Consider the following 23,997-nt stretch of genomic DNA (forward strand, 5'->3'; position numbering starts at 1 on the left):
GCCCTTGTGCATGAGCTTACCGAGTTCGTTTCAAGATCCCAACGCGGTCTTTTAAGTCCGGGTGGAGGGTTATAGTAGCCGGCTCTCCGACACGTGGTACCGATCGGGAAACTAAACTTCAGATAACTATTAAACTGGCATTAAATCATCTGCAGCTCAAAGTTTGTTAACTTTCCCAGGATCTGGGTGAAAGTTCGGGTACCAAAAATATCTTCAGTGCTCAGCCGGGAGGAAATGAACCGATAGATTTTGGAGACAGCCGCAAAAACATTGGAAGCTCGCCTCTTTTAAAAACTTTTTCTCTTTCTAAGCATATATATTTATGTAAAACAGAGTGGAAAGGGAGCTTCTGCTGCTGAATACATATCGTGTTAGGCCTGACTTTCTTTTACGGTAGGTTAGACTTTCCTAAAGCGCTGAATGTTCCTCAATGAAAAAAGAGCGAATTCAGGTTCTTTCACTTTTGTTGAGTGTGGGTTAACAAAACCACAGCAGCTGAGTGCCAAGTTTATTCCCGATGAGTATTACTGAGGAGACCTAGAGGAACATGAGTGAGAAACAAGCGCTGGAAGACACTAAACCAAACGAGGATCAGAGTGTGTGGAAGGCGGACTCTGACAACCATGTTAAGCTGGAGGGGGGCGACGCTGCGAAGCCCAGCGACGTCTCAAGTGAAGGGAACGGCAGCGAAGGACTGCAAGCTACCCGTCTTTACCACCGACGATGGGTGATCGTCTTCTTGTTCAGCTTATATTCGCTGAGCAACTCTTACCAATGGATACAGTACAGCATTATCAGCAACATTTTCACCAAGTTCTACAGCGTCGATGATTTCACCATAGACTGGATGTCTATGATCTACATGCTCACATACATTCCCTTCATCTTCCCGGTAACCTGGCTGCTGGACAAAAAAGGGCTCCGGGTCATCGCCCTCGTCGCCACGGCGCTCAACTGCGCGGGGACGTGGATCAAAGTGGCCAGCGTCAGACCCAACCTGTTCTACGTGACATTCCTGGGACAGTTTTGCTGCTCTTTCGCGCAGGTCTTCATCCTCGGGATGCCATCTAGAATCGCGTCGGTGTGGTTTGGTTCAGAGGAAGTGTCCACTGCATGCTCCATCGGCGTCTTCGGGAATCAGGTAGGGTGTTCGATGCAAAGGCCGTCCTATAGTTGGAAAGTAGGTTAAATTAACGTTTAACCTACTTGAGAATGTATGGATCCTATGTTTAGGCTAATAATGCTAATAACTTGGACCCTGCCATATCTCCAAGCACGTTTGCGTAATTACGCACGTTTAAGTGACCATAGTGCATCACCAAGCAACAGTACTGGATGCTGGGGATGTGGGACAGCAACAATGCACACAGCGTAGACTGACATGCAAGACAAAACAAAGAGCTACAACAACAAAAACTATGTGTCCTAATTTATATGTAACTTTTTAATGAGCGACAAAAAGTTTCCCAGACTCCTCCACTTTCAGGAGAGTAATAGTAATAGTAATCCCCATCCCAAAAGACAACAACTATATATATATATATATATATATATATATATATATATATATATATACACCTTTATCTGCCTTTATGTGTCCAATGGCATGACTTAGGGGAGACATGAATTACAAGCTCCGTTGAATCTACTATTACCCTCAGACAGCAGTGCATTATGTAATAGATAAACCTAGGGCAAAAGTCTGGTCAGAAAGTACTGTACTCAGCGGCATGAACGCATGCATAGATAGATAGCACTGCATTGGACTAAAGATGAGCTAAAAATCCATTAGTGTAGAAAACAAATTCAGAGGTGTAGAAGCATTCACGAGGAGACTGTTTTGAATGTGAATGTACATATGAAATAATAAATATTGAGCACTTCATGTAAGCAAGAGTTAACCAACTATATATATTTTTTCCATTTTGTTTTAATGTTGTTTTGCTTTTTTACAAAAAATATACCCCCTCATAAAAGAGTTCATGAGCTGCCGATGTACCGCTATAAATTAGGAGCAACAGGGCAGTTGAAAATCACGTGAGCTGTCAAATCAGCACAAAGGAGTGCAAAGATCAGCAGTGTGCCTTTGGTATCATGAAATACCAAAGTATCAGACTTAACACTAAAAGTTTCTGAACAAGCAACGCTTGAGTCACATTAACATCAACTCCAAGCAAATATCACTGAAATGTCATCATTTCTTACTGGGAAACAGTTGGATACAGTCTGAATAACTAAGAACAAACTGTTGTTCGCAATCTGGGAATCTGCAAACACCTCCCAAATAAACTCAATTTACTTTTTTTGTCTCTTTTATAAAACACAAACATAACAGATGCTTAAAAACCTGATTAGACCACTGTCTAACCCTCCAATACTTTTAATTGGATTCATTCTAAACTGCCTGGATATCAGTGCTTTTCATCCTATCACAGTAGTATAATCATATTCATAATCATCATAATCATCATAATATCATAATATCATAATCATCTAAATGGTTTGTTACATAAGGTTACACATTTAGTGCCCGCAATGCTGGATGAGCAGTTTGTTTCTCCAAGTCTGTTCTGCAGTATAAATTTTAAACAGTTTGCATGCAAAAAAACCTGAAAGATTGGAGAATTCTTGGTATTTTCCCCAACAGAAAACAGATACTTCAGAGTGAACAATAACTAAGACTTTGAAATATTAACCGAAAAACTGAAATGGGTGAACTTTAACAAGAAAAATGGTTAAAGTTCAACAGAGGAACATGTTTTTCTCAGTTATTAGTTAGTTAATGGAAGATATTAACATCCTATATTAACATCACATGACAGGACTGGGTGTAATAAATATGTGGACATGGGGTAAAGGAGCACAGTGTCATCACATGCGAAGGGACCTGGGACACCAGTAAGGCAACACTAATTCCAGCTGCTCTCGCTCTCTGGCATCTCTCTACTGCAGGCAGTTTGAACAGAGGACAGTAAGCTGTTAGGACACAAGCTCTTGAATCTTGAGACCTCTGGTCTCGAACATTTCGGGGGGCCCGTTTCAGGACAGTTGAAATGCCGCAAAACAATACTTTGAAAGGGGACCGTGCAAATTCGGAGCTCAGCGGTGAAGAATGGCTGTGTTCAAAGGCTGCAAAGAATCTTGCTCCAGGCTTTTCATCACTGCAATGGAGTCCAGAGCCTTTTGGCAGAGCGGTCTCCACAGGGTCCTGCTTACACATGGAGACTTTGGGTGACCAGTCGGATTTGGCCCCAAAAGTTGAGACCAAGCTGTATCACCGTCGTTGGTTCATGCTGTTTCTCTTCAGTTTTGTCTCAGCAAGCAATGCCTTCATGTGGCTGCAGTATGGCATTATTAGCAACATATTCATGCGTTTCTACAACATTGATGCTCTGGCTATTGATTGGTTGGCCATGATTTATCTGCTCACTTACATTCCACTTATTCTGCCCATCCTCTGGTTCTTGGACAACAGGGGCATCCGGGATGTTGTCCTCGTCGGGTCAGCCTTTAACTGCATTGGCGCTTGGATAAAAATCGGTAGTGCCAGTCCAGATACTTTCCCAGTGACCTTTTTTGGCCAGTTTGTGTGCTCAGTAGCCACAGTGTTTATCCTCGGTATTCCTTCATACCTTGCCTCTGTGTGGTTTGGAGAGAAAGAAGTTTCCACCGCTTGCTCCATAGGAGTTCTGGGAAACCAGGTTTGTGTGAACTCTGTCAGTATTCAGCATCTCTTTTTTTTTTTTGCCACAGGAGGGTCTGTATAGTGAGGTCAGAGCTGTCTGACAGCTGCCTGTAAATTATGCAGGGCAGACTGGATGTCAGGGTCACATACGACTGCTAATCGCTGCACCAATTCACTTTTAAAGGTCGTCCAAATCTTCAAGTTGTGTGCTCTAAATCTGATTTTAAACTAAGTTATAATGTAACTAGTTAAATAAAATTCTAGGCTCAAATGTCTTCTTCGGATTTATTGGAGCTTTGATATCAATGTCATAAGTGATGTCATCCAGCTCTGTGTACAATTACTTCAGTCTACTTTTGCTTCTCAAGAAGGCGACTGAAACTCTTTCGCCTTCGGTCTAAAATGAAACAGCGAGGCCTTATCTTATTTTCCTAAATCACACAAAAAGAAAACCCAAGAAGTCCTCTACAGACACAAATAGAAAACATCTGAGCAGGAGGTCTGAGGTCAGTTGCAGACTCAGGTCATCAGGTTCAGCAAAGCGGGGTATACCATATGTGACATTTTGCAAACTCAGCAAAAAACCTCCCTGGAATAGAGGAGCCTGTTCTAAATAGAATCATTCAAGGCAAATAACAAGACATGGAAATAATGGGCTAAAAAAGCTAAGATTTTCAGTGTTTTAATTTAGTGAAAACTGTTTGTGGCACTTGTTTTCTTCTAATTCTGTTAAATTCTTCCATCGTCCTGCAGCTGGGTATTGCAATCGGATTCCTTGTGCCTCCTATCCTGGTGCCTAATGTGGACGACATGGATGAGCTGGCTCACCACATCCGAATCATGTTCTACATAACGGCAGGAGTGGCTACTTTACTCTTCGTCCTTGTTGTCTTCGGTAAGGTAATCACGAAAAAATAACAAAAATCACAAAGATGGTACTTTCTTATTTCGTTCCGGTGGTTTCTAGCTACACAGACAGCTTGGGTTATATGTGTAATCTCTTGGTGTCTTCACAGCAAAACCAAATTATTGGGTATATTATGTTGGTTGCACTGAAACCCTTAATACTCATCTTCCGATGGGGGTCAGGGTTTTTGATACAATGCATTTTCAAAGAAAAGAGTTCAAGCCTGTGGTTCATTATTATTTCAAACACGATTTCTAGCTGCTTTGTGCAGCACGAAAGAAACTCTACACAACCTCCACCGTAGTAAAAACTGTGTCCTCAACGCCTCTGCATATAAAATGAAACTTTCCGCATGGCTAGACATCATGAAGCACAGAAGCGTTTTTTTCCCGTCAGGTTTTCGAATTTACATAAAATTGCATGAAAATGATGTTACTGTACCGTGTAACCGAGGATTTTTTGTGAATGGTTAAAGAGTGACATTCGGTGGTGCTTTCGCTCCTGTCTGCTATAAAAGGCTCGGGCATTTTGACATGTATTGTATGAGGTTTTTTCCTACTTCATGCCCGTGGGAATTTCTTATTGAGTAGGCTGACCTCATGAAGGTTTTAATTTACACTAAACTTACACTCTTGACAAGAAGCACCATTCAGTGGACCAAAAAAAGTGCTGACATGGATGCACGTACAACACAAAACCTTAGTTAAAAGGGGACTTTCATAAAAAAAGATATTATTGTAGCACAAGTAAGGTCGTCAGAAGTGTACTGAAATCCATCATAAGTCATTTGAGCTATGGACATAAGAAAAAGAGAACTCAGCACTTTGTGGCAGAAGGAAGTGACATGACAAACAGCATGTGATTGATGAGGGAAAAATGCTTTGCTGTGTCTTTATATATGATTCCCCTTCAAATGTGGCATTTGTTGTGAAACCCAGAATCATGTGCTGTGCCATTTATGGATAAGATAAAATAACAGTACGAGTGTTTAATCAAAATGCAATAAATATCTTTTACTTTTAAAAACACTGACTTGCTATAAGGAGAATGTATGAATATGCTGTTTTCCTGCAGCGGGGTAGGGAGGGGCGGGGGGCAACGACGGAGGCTGGCGTTCCTCATAAGCATTCTGCATTCCTAAACACAAAAGGATGCTTGTGAAGGAATTTCCTAGTAGTACCATGCACAGCATTTAGACTGACTATACAGTCAGTGTTAGTGCTTTGGCTATAGTCTGCTGTTGTTAATGAAGCACTATGAAATGCAAACCTCAGCTTATTCAGTGCTTATGTGACTGTTCGGTCAGTCACATGGTGTTTGTGTTCATAAGTACGCTACATAATTGACTCTCGCTGTGTCAAATTTGCCTGTGACCCACTAAACAGTTATTTATGGTTCCTAGAGTAAGGTAGGAGGACTCACAATGCCTCTGTTTATGGTAAATACGAGGCTGGAGGTAGATAGTTTAGGTTAATCACTGGGTGAATGTGTAGCTGCAAGATGGCTGCAAGTTGAGTAAATTCCCCTACCAGCACTTTTGTTAATTTATACATTATTATTTGCCCAAATAATGTCATCTGACGTTTCAGAGGGATTTTTGTGTTTAATGTGCTTGAACTGGCTCAGTTGAGGTCAGTAATTGCAGTTTTATTTATTTTTTTTAACATTTCTTACAGGTACTTGTGTTTGGTTGTTTTCTTGCTTCAGCTACATACAGACACAAGTGACACTGATCATCTCATCTTCTCAAAGTGTATTCTCAAAATATCCAACCATTATTAGTGTAGCTTATTAAGTTTTCCAGTCACATGACTGCAAACTACGTGACATGTGCAACAGTGTAGGGTCAAGTGAATTAGACACTAGTCACACAGGCCTAGGAACTGGCCTGTGACCACCTGACAAACTCTGATCGCTAGGGAGAAATATGTATTTCCTGACTGGCTGAAGAAAACCTTCTTGCAATTGCTTTGGTCACTAGAAAAATGCTTCAGTGGGCCGTAGTTTGCACGAAACACATCAACTTGTCTGTAAACACTCTCCAGCTACTCTCCAAGGAAAGAAAACGGTGCAAGACAAACTGAAAAGAGAGACTGCTTCCCTTCAAAGGACAAGTTACTCCTTTTAAAACATAAAGCCCAGAGGCACAACTTCTGCATATAAAGCAAAGATTTCCTATTTCTTGTTTGTGTTGCACTTTGTAAAATAGTGCTACTGCTTAACTAGTAGTTAGCGTGTAATTTGTCAGACAAGTTGACATCTTCCTTGTAACTAATGGAACCCAAATCACTGCCAAGGAGGATTTGTTGCAGCACTGTCTTTGTGATCGATTTCATCCACCATGAACCAGCAACCTTAAGGAACCAGTCACCAACCACATGCAATTTATTCTTTGTGACCAGTGGTTGTATCACATTCAATATAGCACACAGCCCTCAAGCAATGTGGGCACATTCCTCATGACCAGTGGTTAAATCATTTTCAATATGAAGACAACTGTCAAGTATTATGTGTATGATAACACACAATAAATCTCTTATATATAAAAAAAAAAAAATAGCTTGTTTGCGGGCTAGCATTTACATTTTTTTAAAGCGAGCTATTGTGAAAAACTTTATATTTGCAGCTTTTTTATTTTGGCATTATTACTGTGACATTGTAGTTTTGTTTTTGGTTCTGAAGATGAATATGGCCATATTTGGATAAGAGGACATGCATATTTTTGAGCTAGCACTAGCTAGCTTGCAAGCTTGCTTCATAAGGTGTTGATGAAAATTTTGACTTACTGTCTACCTATCTAGAAAATTTGACTCAATAACCCAAAGTTACATATCTCAAAAAGTTCCACTTGCGTACCTTGAAATTTAAACGTACTTAGAAATAACTTTTTTCTGTGGCAGAAGTAAGCTAACTTTAAAAGTTATTATGATATAATAATGGATTGGATTTATATAGCCCTTTTTCAAGGCACCCAAAGCACTTTACAATGCCACTATTCATTCACACACTGGTGTAGGCAAGCTATGATTGTAGCCACAGCTGCCCTGCGGCAGACTTACAGAAGCGAGGCTGCCATACCGTGCCATCAGCCCCTCTGGCCAACACCAGTAGGCGGTAGGGTAAAGTGTCTTGCCCAAGGACACAATGCCCAGGACAGAGAGCCCAGGGATTGAACCGGCGACCTTCCGGTTACAGATACGCTTCCCAACCCCCTGAGCCCCTACCTTTGGCTATCAAAAAACAGACTTAAAACAAATATTCTTCCCGGAAAAACTCAGCTAAGCTCCATGCAGTGCCTTTTAGTTTCAAAGGCCTAGACACAAGCAGTACAGCTTGGCAGACATGTTGCCTCAAATCCAGACTTATCTACTTGAATGTGGAAAGTGCCATAATTCTAATTTCAGTGGCCACCAGAACATAAAAACTGCATACTTTGAATAACTGTTAATATTTAATAAAAATGCTTCAAAAGTTTGGCAACTTTACACCCAAATGGGGTCATTTTTTTCTGCTACAAGTTACCCATTACCCACAATTTCACAACATTATAACTTGTGAAGTGCTTGTGATTTGGCACTTCTGTACTGGCTCAATTTTTGAGTCACAAATGTTGCTATGTGATTTCAACACATATAACTCATCCCAGGGTGGCAGAGGAGGGGTTTTTTTCCCCATTATATATATATTTTTGGAGGCCTGAAGTGGCAACACTGTGCACAGTTATAAAAAAGGAAAATGTTTTATTGTAGGGCCTTGATTTTTGGATCTGCTGACATTTTAGCAAGCAAGGGATGTGACTTATGCTGTTCCTGGTTACTCTAGTGTGAAACTTGACACCAGGTGGCTGCAGTAGTTTAATGACACATATATACTAGCTCACCCTCATGCATACATGCAAGATGCCATGTGTGAGGGTTGTCCTGCTGGCAGGACCATCTGTAGTCCTGCAAAAGGGCTGTGAGTCAGCAGGGCAGACAGAGTCCCAGGATTGAGAAATTTGCATAAACTGTGAGGTGAGAGAAGATGCTTAGCTTCTGCCTTTCTTTAAAACAATCGTATAAGTTAAACTTGGAGACCGTCTGCTTTGACATATGACTACTTACTGTTCACTGAAAAAGGAGAATTACCATGACGATGAAATCCAAGCCATATAGGAAATTTTACCTGTGATCAGTCTGAGAACTCCAAAGGTTATTTGAATAGAAATTTGCATTCTTCCATGTGCAGTGATGACTACGCATACAGCAGTTGAGATCACGGTATAATTTCAGTCTCATCACCACCATTGGCAGATCAACTGTGTAAGAGTAGGACACTTTTGGAGGATTAGTGAAAACAGCTTACTGTACACAGACCCTCATGTGAGATTTGCCAGAAGGAAAAAAGGTGTCCCTGGTTCAGTTACAAGAAATACAAAAACACACATCTGTTTATCCCTACAAGGCCGGGGGCACGTAGCTCCACCAAGATGTCTTCAACACCAGACAGTAGCTGATTTTCACTGGAGCAAATGAGAGTATAGTGGGTTACATAGAGGCGTTAGAGCCTGTCCAGTCTTGCCTGAATGTGTCACTGGCTCCTTCCAGGAAGAAGCCTGTGGCCCTAGGGAGGAAATATAACCCTGAACTTATTTCTACCACTTAGCATTGATTGATCCTTTGAATATTACAGGTGGACGTATCCACCAGTAGAGTTGCTTCTTATTGCTTTCCAGTTTTCATTGTAAGTGTGCAGACTGCTGCTGTTTACTGTGTTTCACACTGTTGTCGATCTTTCCACATGTCAGTTTTCCAGGAGCGTCCTAAAATTCCACCGACTCAGGCCCAGGCCACAGCTCGCAGCATTCCACCAGAGCAGTACTCCTACATAGCCTCCATCCGAAACCTGCTGCGCAACAAGCCCTTCATGCTCCTCGTCGTCACCTATGGTTTGTCATTACTGTTCTCCAAATTTTTGTTAAATTATGTTGTCATTAACCTTTTAGAACGGGCTAAAAGACATTAAATCGTACGTTGCATAATTCAACATTAGAAATTCATGAAAATATGTTAAATGTTTTTAGAAGGCGGATTTTTACTAAGGTAGTATAAATTCCCATAACCATGGTTGAACAAGCCATCCCAAGTGAAAATGATGTCATCTGTGGTGATTCCTCCACAGATATCGGGTAGAATCACACCTGAAAATTCCCTTCGTAGTGCAATGGTGTTTATCTTATCGCAGATTACGTAGTCCTCAGTCATCAGCTATGACAGTATTCCTCGAGAAGATAAATTGGATTTACCCTAAGAGCTCCAAAGTTCATTTATAACCTGACAATGTTTAACACGTGCGTTCGGTCAATGTGACCTTAAGATCCCGAAGATCAAAGATTTGATGAAGTGGAAGGAGTCTGAGATAGGAATTCATTTATTTTTGGGAGCTCTTGGTTACTTGAGCAAACAAAAAACGGAATGATAAAGTGTATTTTTGAAGAGATAAAGAAAAAAAATATAATCTAGGTTTTATGTTGCTGGAAATTGAATGTAGTTGCATTTTGGCACACAGTTTAACCAGTAACTCAGTAATCTTGAGATTGGATAAACTGGGAGGGATATGTTTCATTATTTTATACTAGTAACAAAAATAATACAAAAAAAAAAAAAAAAAAAAAGTACAAATATTATCCCAAGGTGCATTCTTTGTTGGGGTTTTCTTGTCATGTGTCTAATCTTTCTACTAATATGTTTCTGACTCTCTGATTATCACACCTGTCCCTGTCACTTTAACTGAGCTGTAGCTGTAGTGCAGGGGTGGGGAACTCCAGGCCTCAAGGGCCGGTGTCCTGCAGGTTTTAGATATCACCTCGGGTCAACACACCTAATCAGATGATTAGTTCATTACCAGGCCTCTGGAGAATGAATCATGTTGATGAGGTCATTTAGACATTTAAATCAGCTGTGTTGGATCAAGGACACGTCTAAAATCTGCAGGACACCGGCCCTTGAGGCCTGGAGTTCCCCCAAGCCTGCTGTAGTGTTTTATTTTTTAGGTGGGGACGCATTCAGTACACATTTATCCTCGTTTTAGAAACTACTCCGATCAGGTTTATTAGAAACAACTACTAAACTTTTTCATCATTCAGTTAATGATGTTAGTTTCATGATTCCTGAAAAGTGGGAAGGTGAAAGATATTTTTGTCCTGTGTTTTTTTCTGATTTCAGATTTTATTTGATGTTATTCCCTATTTTGCAGGTCTGAACGTTGGTTGTTTTTATGCTGTCGGGACCCTGCTGAACCGCATGATCATCGTGCATTACCCTGTATGTCCGTTTCCTCTGCACTCATCTCAAATCATTTCTATTGCCTGTAACTCTAGTGACTCTTCAACAAATGAATAGTTAGACTTAAATAGTCAAGTATAAGGTTTAATATTATAAACTAATGTAACTTAAGTTCAATAAACAACACTGTAATAACAGATTTATCACAGCTAAACCAAGTTTGGAAGTTTGTTCGCTTACAAGCTCAAACCAATGCTATATTTAAGGCATAGGTGCCATTTCTCTTAAATCATTTTATAAGTTAAACAACAGGAAAAGGGAGCGATCTTCTCTGTTTGTAGTACTAAAAAGGTGTGTGCAACCTCCTTGTGTGGATCTCTAGTTAATGCTTGTAGATATACAGTTTTTGGGCGCTGCTCATTGTTCTCGGCTTTTTTAGGGAGAAGAAGTGAACGCCGGGAGGATTGGCCTCACCATCGTCATCGCAGGGATGGTCGGCTCCCTCATCTGCGGCGTTTGGTTGGACAGAACGAAAACGTACAAGTAAGGCGAACATCGAAAAGGGAAAGTACATTAGCAGCAGTTCTTCCACAGGGGGTGTTGTGTTTTGGGAAAAAGAAGACAAAGGGACGTGCAGAGCAGGAGATAAAAATCAAACGTTATTTGTAACGAAACTGAAAAAAAAAAACAAAGCGATGGGCTGATAATCTAAAAACTTACCACTTTTTCCGTGCCACCAGAAAGCAGCCAAATGAGTGCTGTTTTTTTGGGCCTTTTTCACCTTTTTTGACAGACATGGTGAAGAAAGGACAGGAAAGCAGAGGGAGAGAGAGATGGGGGAGGACATGTGGCAAAGGGCTGCAGGTCAGATTCGAACCTGGGCTCGCCGCTCGCAGTCGTATGGAATGTGGTCGCCCGCTCAACGCACTTTGCTAAATCGGCACCTGATTGTTTATTGTCTTCTCCCTTCTGAACTTGGCGTCCTGCATATCTTGTGTTGCGTCTCTATATCTGTTTATTCAGGTGCAGCATCCTGCTACGGCAGCGACCTCTGCACTCTTCCTCCGGCCCCATGTGCTCTCAGGCTGTGTGGTGACAGCAGTGTCCACCCAGTCGACTCCCTTCTGTTGTAGCTACAACAGCTTTGTATTGCAAATGAGGGGGAAAGCAATAATGTTTAGCTTTATTGTATAATTCCCCACATTGTAATTATGCTATTACATTGTAATATTTATGAATGGTGTTCATTCATAAGTTTATGTCAGTTTATATTTGAATATTATTACCAGTTCTACAGGACTGCATTTTTCATGCTTTAGTATTTATTTGTTATGAAGCTTTGGATGTATAAAATAAGCTTTCTTTGAGACTGTGTGTTTAGGGGAAGCAAACAGAGGTGGTGTTTACCTTCAGTGTTTGTCGCCCATTGTATTGAACTGTGAGATGTGGGCTCACACGAGGTGTGGAATCCACTTCCTTCCTCTCAATACATTTACAAAGGCCTTATTTTGTGTGACAAACAGTAAGGCAAACAGAAAAGGGTACCTGCTATTGAAAAGATTACTCCACAGCACACCTAGTGGCAAAATATTGACATTGACGCCCATGCAGGCAGCAATCTTTTGCTGTCAATGGACAAAAAAAAATGATAACAGCCGTTCAGCCTTAATACAGGTTGTCTGAGGTAGGGTTGAGCTACACCCTTGCACCTCCTCTTTTCTCAGGCATTAAAAATGTTATCCCTCGACATTTGCCCGTTAGACTTTGCTCCGTTTTTCTTTGTTTGTTTGATTTATGTCAGATTTCTGATTAATAAATGTGGCATACATGAAACAGGATAGGAAGCAGTCTTGCCCACACATAAAAGATTTTGGAGACACAGATTAAATGAAATGCAGGGAAAAAGTATACCCTCGTGCTACAAACATAAGCTGAGGGATTTCCCTCCTGGAAAAGCAAGTTAGCCAGCCCACATGAAGCTAAAAGCCAAAAATGACTTGTGGTTAGCTGTGTAGGGTAGGTAGGAGCATTCGTTTTGTCTGGTGGGTGGAGCACAGAGGAAAAAGTGAAGGAGAGAGAGCTGGTTTCGAACCCTCCAGCTCTGTGTGGTGTCTTTTTTTCTTTGCATGTTCTGCGTGCAAAGGTTTCCTTCCACAGTCCAAAGACATGCATGTTTGTTAATTGGTGACTGTACACTGGTTGCCTGTCTCTTATGTAATAGGCTGGTGCCTCTCGCCAGATGACACCTGGGATACACTCTAGCCCCCATCCCCCCCACCCCCAGAGACCCGAAATTCTCTAAATTTCTGGCAAATACTTGCTGCAGCTTTACGTTTTGTTTCTTTTACTTGCAAAACTGCCGCACTACGTACTGTTACATATGTGTGTGCAGTCATAATGATCACTGCTGTGCTCACAGTGACATGTATTACTCATGCTCTTCTTTTCCCCAGGCAGACGACCCTTGCAGTCTACCTCTTGTCTCTGGTGGGGATGATCGTTTATGCTGCTACACTCAGCCTGGGACACCTCTGGGTGGTTTTCATCACTGCTGGAGTACTTGGGTATTCTTTTATTGTTTCTTCTAACATTTTGGTTTTTTGTTGTTGTTTTTTTACACAAGTAATGTCATTAAAGGACTTTATTTCTACTCATTTACTACTTTGATTCTACTTCAGAACACCTTTATTTCTGTGAATCGAGAGAGAACAAACCGCCCCTCATGAATATAAAAATTTTGATAGATACTGTGGATCTGTAAAAAAAACAAAAAACCCAAAAATAACAAAATATGGAATGTATCCGTAGTAGACAAGTGAGTGGGCTATTGTATTTGTACATTTTAAAAGTATGTATAAAAGTATGTGTGCACACTTTCGATTCAGCCGTTAAACCATGCAGAAATCTTCCGTCATGTCCTAAATTCTGCTTCTGGTCATTTCCCTTGGCCCGGTACCTCTGTTGACATTTGCAATAATAATTTACAGCCCTGGTTGTTTCAGCTTCTACAAACATGTAGACCCTACAAAGTTTAGACAAAGGCCTGCATTTGCACCTAAACTCATGAGAAAAGGAAAAATGTCCTTATGTAAATACATAAATATGTGCATATATGTGCATTAGTTTAACTTAACTGAAATGTGTTTTATCAAGAAAACCCCCTCGCAGTGATGTTTTCCTGGAAGCCCATGCTGCAGAGCAAAACAAAGCAAAACAAAAAAAATAGAGACAGCGAGAGTATGTCATATAGTAATAATGTTGCAGGATTATTTCAGATCACAAAAATAAAAATACATAACCTCTATGAACTGGGAAAACCAAACCATTTAAATGTTTATGGGGGAAATCATCTACTAGGTTTCCTCTGGGTTGCCTCTCTCTTCTTGGAATTAAAAAACAATCTTGTTCATCCAGTTTAACCTTTATGTGGCTGTGAAATGATTACACCCTCAGCAGCACACAGTGATCTTCCAAATTGGAATTCCTTTCCTCTGGAAGTACATCTGCATGATCTATGGCAGACATAACTTTAGCCTTGTTTTTTTTAAACAGGATTTTTTTAAAGAAATGTGTTTGACATTAAAGGTCAGCGCGTCTGCTGCTTTGTAGTCTCCGTATCATATTGACAGAAGAGAAGAAATGTGTCTGTCTACTGACTCAGACTGATGTGTTTTGCTATTGCAGCCATGTCAGAGGCTTTTGATTTGAGTTTCACTTGCTGTCACTTTAGTGGAAGAACAACACCCTGCTGTTGAATGAGAAAAAGAATCTGATGTGACTGGACTGCTTTGAAAAACCTGCTGTTCCTGTATAAATTCTCCAGTGTTATTAACTTGAGGCAACATGAGTGTTGATTTCCTGGAAGAACAATCAAATGTTGTAGGTACAAAGTGTCCATGCACTTGTCAGCTAACATGATAAGGGGCATTTTATTGAACGGAGCAGGTGTCCTGTTTACGCATTTACACGTATAAAACTGTAGCAAAAAAGCGAGCAGCAATTAAATAAACTCACAAATTCTTTTTTATCCCTTTTGTGGATCCTTGTGTCCAGGTTCTTCATGACGGGCTACCTGCCACTGGGCTTTGAATTTGCAGTCGAACTGACATACCCAGAGTCAGAGGGAACGTCTTCTGGCCTCCTCAACTGCTCAGCACAGGTACAGATCAATGTTTTCAGTGTGATAGCAAAAAAGAAGAAAAGAACCAATGAAATGATGGATGTAAGCTGTGTTCCCTCCATGGAAAAAGTGAGTCATTCAGCCTGTTGCTCTGGAGGAATTGACTCACTATACTGTAAATGCAGGTTTTCACGGGAATTTTGGATATAAACAATAAAATGGGATTTTGTTGACGGCTGGCGTTGCTTTGGAATAACGTGCTTTTGTGGGGGGGTTTGGCATTATGAGGCAATTTTGACTTCCTTGTTTATATATTTATTTCGTAGTTTTGTTTATGCATTTGTAATGCCTGTTCATAAGCAGGCAAGACAGATTCTCTCAACATCACGGCAACTGTGCGTGATATATTTGCAAAAACTCAGTGTGTAGTTGAGCTTCCTTCATCTGGTGCATAAACATATTCGCCAGCTGCAGAAGATCCAAGATGCATGAAAATAAAAACCGAGTTCAAGGACGGGGTTTGCTCTTTATCCTTCCCGGGTGCGTGCAAGCGCTAGCTTTAATCCTAACTACCCCATGTTCTGCACCCACACACAGGTGTTCGGAATTATATTCACCATTTGCCAAGGCAAGATCATTGACAATTACGGCACGCTGGCAGGAAACATCTTCTTGTGTGTCTTTCTTCTGATAGGCACAATAATGACAGGTAAGACCTCTGTGACTGTGAAAAATACACAGTTTTGAGTCATAATAGAGTACTGATTTAATGTCACACATACAGAAATGCACAAGAATTGTCTTTGCTGTCACTTTATCCTGTTACGAGTTTACTAATACTCCTATGTAAGAATGTCACGTTCCTAGAAAGCAGGACTTAGTTATGGTGTAATTTGGAGGAATACTTGAGAACATAATGCTATTTTTTATTGCACTTTACACATAACAGACAAATTTGTCACCTCTTTACAAGAAGGCTGTCTGCAGCTCAGATAAAACAGAGTCTGCGGCTTGAGGTGGCATTCTGCGTCATTCTTCATCATCGCTAGGAAGAGATTTTCTTTGAAATTAGAGAACAACAAAGCTGTATACAACTAAACTGTTCAGAGGGAGGAGTGGTGAACATTTTCTTAAGCCCTGGAACCATTTAGTAAAGACAGTGCATAGCTCTACAGACACGCACTCGGCAGGGGTGTGTTTTCAGGTAATAAAGGTGATTTCAAAACCACTTAGGAGATTTTTCATGACCCATCGATGGGTTTAGCAGCAATGTTTAACTTTTTAAAAATGCCTTAACCTTTAATGACACTTCTTAAAGGTCAACAGACTGACTCACTAACTGCTTTTTGTTCATATGAGTAAACTTCTTGTTGTGGTCATGAAGTTTTAAAAGAAAAACAAAATGTTTGTAAAAAAACAAACAAACAAAAAAAAATCCGCCCTGCTCTCCGATTGGTGATAAACTGTCGTATGAACGTACATGAAGGCACCATTAGAAGGCAAGGCTGTGATTGTTTTTGTGAAATAGTCTCCTCCTTCCATGAAAATTGAAGTTAATTATTAAATTACAATCACGCTGTTTTTTTTAATAATTGCTTTTGACCGGAGTTTCTCAGCAGGCTTAGTTGTTTTTAGATTTGCATTGGTAGCCACACACTCTTTGAAAATAGTTAACAAGGTGTCTTAACTTGAATGCCACTATTAAGACTTGAACGTGTCTGTGCATAGGAGCCACCTACTGGATAGTCACTGTTATTACTTTGTTTCAATAAACTGTTTAACTTGTGTGAAGTAATACGATCCTGTTTTGCTTGTGTTCGTCTCTGTGTTTGCAGTGGAGGATCCATCAGCTAATGCAGACTTACCCTCTCTCTGTCTTTCTTTTTTTACAGCTTTAATCAAGTCTGATCTCAGGAGGCAAAATGCTAACCTGCAGGCCAAAGCAGCCGTAAGTTTTGAAGCAAGCCAAGGGTGTAGCGCTTTGTTTGTTTGTTGGGGATATGAAACAAATGCGGTGGTACTATGAAGTCAAATAGGCCTTTTCACGGAAGACATTTTGACATGTCAGTGTAGGAAAAGCATTTTATTCTTCATCCTTTGGCTAGTACCATGTACTGCAACAGATGCCATAAATAAAATATTTTAATAGTGTGTCAAAATGTCTACTGTGAAAATGATCCATGTGTTAAGTGTTTGTCTGTCGTGAGCGATAAGTCACCTGTGCATCCCGGGCTCCACAGAGGAGGACTGTTTTTTGCCTTTGTCTTCTGTGATCCTGCATGTCTGCATCAGTTTAGCTAAAAGACGCTGTTGAATATTCACTGACTCTGTTGGCACTCTGCACATTTAAATATTCTTATGTAAACTTTTATGGAACTTGTCAGCCGTTATGACTTTATGGTTGCGATTTTCTTCTGTTCTTAAGTCATTCTGTCACCATACATTTCTTTCTCTTTCTGGGTGGGTCTCCAAGATCTGTGGTGAAGTTGCTGATAAGTGCTTAAAGTTTAATTCCTCACATATATATAAATGTGTTTCAGTCTCTCAAGCCATCTTAAAAGGAGTCAAATTAAACTAATTTTTAGCTCAAGATTTTTATACTTGGACTCTACTAAGACTTCTTCTGATTGGCTGCCCCTCACAAATGGAGCATTTAAATAGCAGGTGTCTGTTTAAGATGACTATGTTATTATTAATATGAACACAGAGCCAAGCTTTGTGAAAACTGAGCACTTAGAACACAGTGAAGCCTGAGCTTTTTGTGTACATACTCCGGCCTCACTATTTGAAGCTGATTAGCACGAGCAACCACTAAACATATATGTGTGATCAGATTCTGGTGAACTTCACTCCAGACTGGAGCCCCACTCCTCTATAAACACTGAATGAGAAGTGATCAAAAGCATTTGTTTTAGGCGGAGAGGCACAAGTCAGGACAAGACTACGGAGCCACATCGCTAATCTCCGAGCAGCAGACTTCTTCTCAAGCCTGATCAATAAAACTTTTCTGCTTCCACAAAAAAAATAAAAAATGAAAAAAAATCTCAAATCTTAGCTCATCATAAAGGTGCACAAAGGTAGGAGCACAAAGCAATCACCACACACTGCCACTGATCAAGAGCACCTGCTGTACACCCTTTTCACTGTTACACCTGTTTTACTGTCTCTATGTGTTTCTGAGGATCGTGCAAAAGAAATCATAATTACACAATCATGAAAATCATGTGATTTTTGATTCTTCCCCATGAAGCCCTGCTACTGATTTTCTCAGTAGCAGTTCTACTAAAATCAGCTAAAGTCACTTAAGGACAATTAAGTCAGCTGGGGGTAATCATTAACCCCTGCATGAACCTGTTGATTCCAAAACACTTCCTCACATTGGATTACAGCTACTTCTAACTATCCTATTTTTGAACAGCTGACTGGCTTAAACTTTCCTCATAAATGCGAATGGCACTTCCATATAGAAATAAAACAGCGCGGCTTATCACAGTAGGAAATCAAGAACGAGATCATACAGCTCATCATGCTGTGTGATTCACTTTAGTGTTCTTGTGTTTTAGGAGGCCAGTGTGTGAAGTTGCTGCCCGCGGCATGGCTTTGATTGGATTTGAATCACAGCGTAGTGTTTGTGATTTTTCAGATGAAGTCAGCGCGGTACTGCTAATTTTCCTGTTCTTGCCTGTTGTTGCCTTTGCTTGCTTACAGCGCTGTCCTATATCCTACTAATACCACCAGAGATTTCATCTAGTTAAAAGTATGGACGCTCAACATGAATGGAATAAAGTCCTTGCTAGTTGGATCTTTACTTAATCCTTTTTTTCACTCCATCTTTGCTTTAGTTATTTAAAACGATGAACATGTAATGTATGTGAAAAGAAATTAAAAATGACATTATAGCAATAACCAACATTAAGCTGATTACAGTCTTTAACAATAAGAAAATGTTGTTAACTACTACAGGGAGTGCAGAATTATTAGGCAAGTTGTATTTTTGAGGAATAATTTTATTATTGAACAACAACCATGTTCTCAATGAACCCAAAAAACTCATTAATATCAAAGCTGAATGTTTTTGGAAGTAGTTTTTAGTTTGTTTTTAGTTTTAGCTATTTTAGGGGGATATCTGTGTGTGCAGGTGACTATTACTGTGCATAATTATTAGGCAACGTAACAAAAAACAAATATATACCCATTTCAATTATTTATTTTTACCAGTGAAACCAATATAACATCTCCACATTCACAAATATACATTTCTGACATTCAAAAACAAAACAAAAACAAATCAGCGACCAATATAGCCACCTTTCTTTGCAAGGACACTCAAAAGCCTGCCATCCATGGATTCTGGCAGTGTTTTGATCTGTTCACCATCAACATTGCGTGCAGCAGCAACCACAGCCTCCCAGACACTGTTCAGAGAGGTGTACTGTTTTCCCTCCTTGTAAATCTCACATTTGATGATGGACCACAGGTTCTCAATGGGGTTCAGATCAGGTGAACAAGGTGGCCATGTCATTAGTTTTTCTTCTTTTATACCCTTTCTTGCCAGCCACGCTGTGGAGTACTTGGACGCGTGTGATGGAGCATTGTCCTGCATGAAAATCATGTTTTTCTTGAAGGATGCAGACTTCTTCCTGTACCACTGCTTGAAGAAGGTGTCTTCCAGAAACTGGCAGTAGGACTGGGAGTTGAGCTTGACTCCATCCTCAACCCGAAAAGGCCCCACAAGCTCATCTTTGATGATACCAGCCCAAACCAGTACTCTACCTCCACCTTGCTGGCGTCTGAGTCGGACTGGAGCTCTCTGCCCTTTACCAATCCAGCCACGGGCCCATCCATCTGGCCCATCAAGACTCACTCTCATTTCATCAGTCCATAAAGCCTTAGAAAAACCAGTCTTGAGATATTTCTTGGCCCAGTCTTGACGTTTCAGCTTGTGTGTCTTGTTCAGTGGTGGTCGTCTTTCAGCCTTTCTTACCTTGGCCATGTCTCTGAGTATTGCACACCTTGTGCTTTTGGGCACTCCAGTGATGTTGCAGCTCTGAAATATGGCCAAACTGGTGGCAAGTGGCATCTTGGCAGCTGCACGCTTGACTTTTCTCAGTTCATGGGCAGTTATTTTGCGCCTTGGTTTTTCCACACGCTTCTGGCGACCTTGTTGACTATTTTGAATGAAACGCTTGATTGTTCGATGATCACGCTTCAGAAGCTTTGCACTCACTATTTTTGACTTTTCTGAGCCTGTCAAGTCCTTCTTTTGACCCATTTTGTCAAAGGAAAGGACGTGGCCTAATAATTATGCACACCTGATATAGGGTGTTGATGTCATTAGACCACACCCCTTCTCATTACAGAGATGCACATCACCTAATATGCTTAATTGGTAGTAGGCTTTCGAGCCTATACAGCTTGGAGTAAGACAACATGCATGAAGAGGATGATGTGGACAAAATACTCATTTGCCTAATAATTCTGCACTCCCTGTATCTTTCATCTTCATAACTGATCTTCTGCCTTTCTTTAAGAGAAAATCAAACCTGTGAAGGTTTTTTTTTTTGTATTAAATCTTTTCTACTGATTTAACAGTTGCATCGTTTTTGCCTCCCAGTACGTTGTGATTGTGGCGAAAAACTTTCAGACATTGATTTTTGCAGTTGCATGTAAAGTGTACACTGGATTGAGGCGCACTTTCTGCTGCTGTTTGTGCAGTGCCATGAGGATTTTCTTTCCCTTTTTTGCCCTGCAGACACATAATTTTATCTTTAAGTTTTCTTGATCTTTGAGAGTATTTCTTGATTTCCACAGCTGGTTTTTTACTGTTGGTTTCCAGTGAAATTTGCTCTCATTTATGATAATAGTGTTCAGTCAGCTTCATCTTTGACTCGAGTGTCACAAAGGTTTTGAAGAGTCAGATGGTTTACGGCTCTTGAACCTATCTTATCTGTTAATTAAGGTTCATTTTACAAGTAAGGAATGTGATAAAACCTTTGCACGTGGCCCAATCATAGATTGTTTTCTACAGTACATATAAGGGTAAACAAAAAAGAAAATTAACACTTGAAGCGTCTCATCTTTTGCCTTTCTGTCCTTTGTTGTGTATTAACACAACAAAGGACAGAAAGGTGAAACATTTATATTTATTTATATTCACTGACATTTTTGCAGTGCTTAGATATGCTCTAACACATAGCACAACTCTTTTCTTTCACATTTAACAAATTCAGCTATATATAGGCTAATTTATCTGGCTTAGGGTGTTTCTTTACATAGTGTGTATGAATATGCGCATAAGCTATCATTACGTTTAGCTGAGCTTCAAGACACTACCGTGACCTGGATGACTGAGAATGTACACAGATGTGTCAGGCTAAAGTTTGTCATGACTCCAGAGACTCTTTTGGTGGAAGCTAGCCCAAACAGACTAAAGTCTACAGAGACAAACTGTGTTTTTTGTGTTGAAGGCATTAAAAAAAACCTACTGATCTGACCCATCTCTTTTGATTTCCAGGATTCTTCCGAGTGGCACAATGGAAGCCTGAGTGCATCTTCTGTTATCATCGAAGCCAAGCTTTAGACACAAACACACTAACAAGCCTCAAAAATGACCGTGATCTCATCCCTGTTATAGTGCAAAGGAAGCCTTTAGATCAACTTGATGGCTAAAAAAAGCTCTTTGATCTGTATAATTACATGAATGAAAATAATGTCACTAATCAGAAATATTTTTGTAATATTTAAATATAAATGTTATGAATGAATCTGCGAGACAAATCTGAGAAACTTTTGTGCATCAACAGTTTTATTGGTATAGTGCACTGCTGATTATGTATACGATGAAAAATCTTTTTTTCACTGTATGCAATATGTAAATACAGTGTAGGATTTCTAGAAATTTTAGGGAGAGATTTTTTTTTATGAAATTAGGGAACTATTTATTTAGAATTCAGGGAAAGATTTAGAAAGGTTCTCTAATCCATAGCTTCTACTGTGAGGGAAGAACAGGAAAAATATGATGAATTAAGGTTGTGTAGTATTTTTGTAACAATCTTGTTTTACTTTAACATGAAATAAAAGCATTGCATAAACATTTTGATTCATTTGTTTTTTCCTCATGCTTGTTGCATGCAGAAACACAGTGTGCTCACCGTTACAGCATAACTCAAACACAAATGCACCACACCCATCACAGGCCTGAGAGTAGAGACATGCAGTATTGTTACTGTTACACAGTTTTAGTGTTTAAATCATTTTTAAATGGAGGCATCTGACTAGACCCAAATTCGTTCTGCAGTTTCACAAAGATCTCATCAAAATACAGCCGGAGCCAGAAGTAAAGTACTCGTCTAAATGACAAGAATGACCCAAGAAGACTTTTTGTCGTAGCCTTTATCTCCACATTGTGACATCAGTCTGGCATTACAATAACGGGAATAAGACACGGAGATAGCCTAAGTTGATAGAGGAGCTGGTGCCATTCATGTGAAACTAACTGCCACGTAAAAACTGATAGTAATGAATCTGCTATTGAAATGTGTCATTCTGCTATCTGGATCCTGTGAACTGATAACACGGTACTGAGTTGTGTTTAAAGATAAACACATTACTGTCTTACAGTACACAAATCTACACGCACACGCTGGGACTATGGTTCCCCAGGAACTATAGTCTAAGTTGCTGACGAGAAGATGAAGTCATATGTGGGTTTTAACTTATCTTGGATAAATCAAACAGCACATGGCAGAGCCCAGCATTCTTCCTGGTCTGATCTAAACCGAGACACTGTTTGAAAATTGCAATTCAAACGTAAAAGGCTGCTATGATAAAAGGTGGCAGGTACAAATGATTCCAAATGCAAAATGTCTGTGAAGGTTCTCAGTCATCCAGGTCATCGTAGTCAAAGGAGCTTGCAAAGAAAAGCGTCTGGACTTCTTTAAGTTACTTGAAGACGTTTCACCTCTCATCCGAGAAGCTTCTTCAGTTCTAAGGTCAAATGGTGGGGAGTCCCAGATTTAAATTCCTTTTGCATTTAAATTCCAAATGCAAAAGCATGATGTTTTTCTGTCCTTCAGTGAAACAGGGAAGCACATCATACCCATCTGTTTGCTCTGATGAATATAGGATTCAACTGGATCACAGATTGCCATTGTTTATCCAAATTCCACTTTACAAATATACATGCAAGGCTTTGTGTACCTCATTCGACCACACGGTGGTAGCAGTGTTACATAAAGACAGGCACAGGATCGTCTGGGGGGGAGCAAAAAGAGAATTCATTTACATTTTGGGGGCTTACTGATTGCAATGAAATTAACTTTAAAAGTGTCTGGTGCAGATTAACCTGACAATATTTATCTTATGCATAAAGCAAGATGACAATGGTGAACTTCTCATTGGCATGAAGAGATAACTGGCCTCTGAGCAGTTTTGTTATGAGATCATCCTGACTTAAGGCCAGTACTGAGAGAGCCGTTCTTGGATGATCTCATTGTTCTCTAGTTAGCCTGTGACTGATCCTTTGGCACAGACATGTTTCTAGATTTTGAGTCATGGGTTTTTCATGGTGCTACAGGTTCATCAGCTTATAAATATGTGGAAATACTACTGAGCAGTAGTATATCAGTTCTGCTGTCACTCACTCCCCAGCAAGGCTGCTTTTAAGATTTTATCAAATTTGTCAAGAAGAGAAGCTGTAGAGAGAATTTTTGCCATGTACCACACAGTAGACACACAACTAGGAGTTTTATTAATGTGGAATACATGAACCGCATGCAGAAAGGTCACAAAAGCATGAGGACAGGCAGGGTGTGACCTCTGTCTCACTAGGGAAACTCCTGCCCACCCACGTGTAGAAATGGATGTTTGAATAAGGCCCCTTGTACCAGTATGACATTTCAGAGCTGCTTGGAAGAACTTACTGTACATGCAGGAGGAAGGTTGGGTCACTTGTTTCTTACCGAGTGCTTCTGCTTGTCTTTTGTCACTTCTTTAGTTGCTTTAGTTTTCTCCTCTAAATACC

The 23,997-nt window shown here is 40.1% G+C and overlaps 1 protein-coding gene across 2 annotated transcripts; it reads left to right on the forward strand.

Moving 5' to 3' along the window:
* Positions 1–19: 19 nt before the first annotated feature.
* On the forward strand, positions 20–22,068 carry flvcr2b (FLVCR choline and putative heme transporter 2b). Of its 2 annotated transcripts, XM_086263929.1 has the most exons (11): positions 22–1,141; positions 4,439–4,580; positions 9,379–9,519; positions 10,827–10,894; positions 11,295–11,398; positions 13,309–13,419; positions 14,909–15,014; positions 15,573–15,684; positions 16,868–16,923; positions 17,891–18,052; positions 21,490–22,068. In XM_086263929.1, exons 1-10 carry the CDS (start codon positions 548–550, stop codon positions 17,966–17,968), a joined length of 1,512 nt encoding a protein of 503 aa, XP_086120055.1. In that variant the 5' UTR covers positions 22–547; the 3' UTR covers positions 17,969–18,052; positions 21,490–22,068. The 2 variants fall into 2 exon arrangements, with proteins under 2 accessions (XP_086120056.1, XP_086120055.1); XM_086263930.1 differs by lacking the exon at positions 17,891–18,052 and having other exon boundaries at positions 20–1,141.
* The last annotated feature ends 1,929 nt before the right edge of the window (positions 22,069–23,997 follow it).

Source organism: Aulonocara sp. 'chitande type north' Nkhata Bay, linkage group LG15 (assembly GCF_057382095.1).
Source record: "Aulonocara sp. 'chitande type north' Nkhata Bay isolate Kocher_YH1m ecotype deep benthic linkage group LG15, A_spYH_male_GT1.1, whole genome shotgun sequence".
NCBI lineage: Eukaryota > Metazoa > Chordata > Actinopteri > Cichliformes > Cichlidae > Aulonocara > Aulonocara sp. 'chitande type north' Nkhata Bay.

Coding starts and splice junctions, on each gene's coding strand:
- flvcr2b (XM_086263929.1), top strand. CDS start 548: ATGAGTGAGAAACAAGCGCTGGAAGACACTAAACCAAACGAGGATCAG. Junction 9,520..10,826: donor GCTCCTCGTCGTCACCTATG/GTTTGTCATTAC, acceptor CCTATTTTGCAG/GTCTGAACGTTGGTTGTTTT. Junction 16,924..17,890: donor ACCTGCAGGCCAAAGCAGCC/GTAAGTTTTGAA, acceptor CATTTGTTTTAG/GCGGAGAGGCACAAGTCAGG.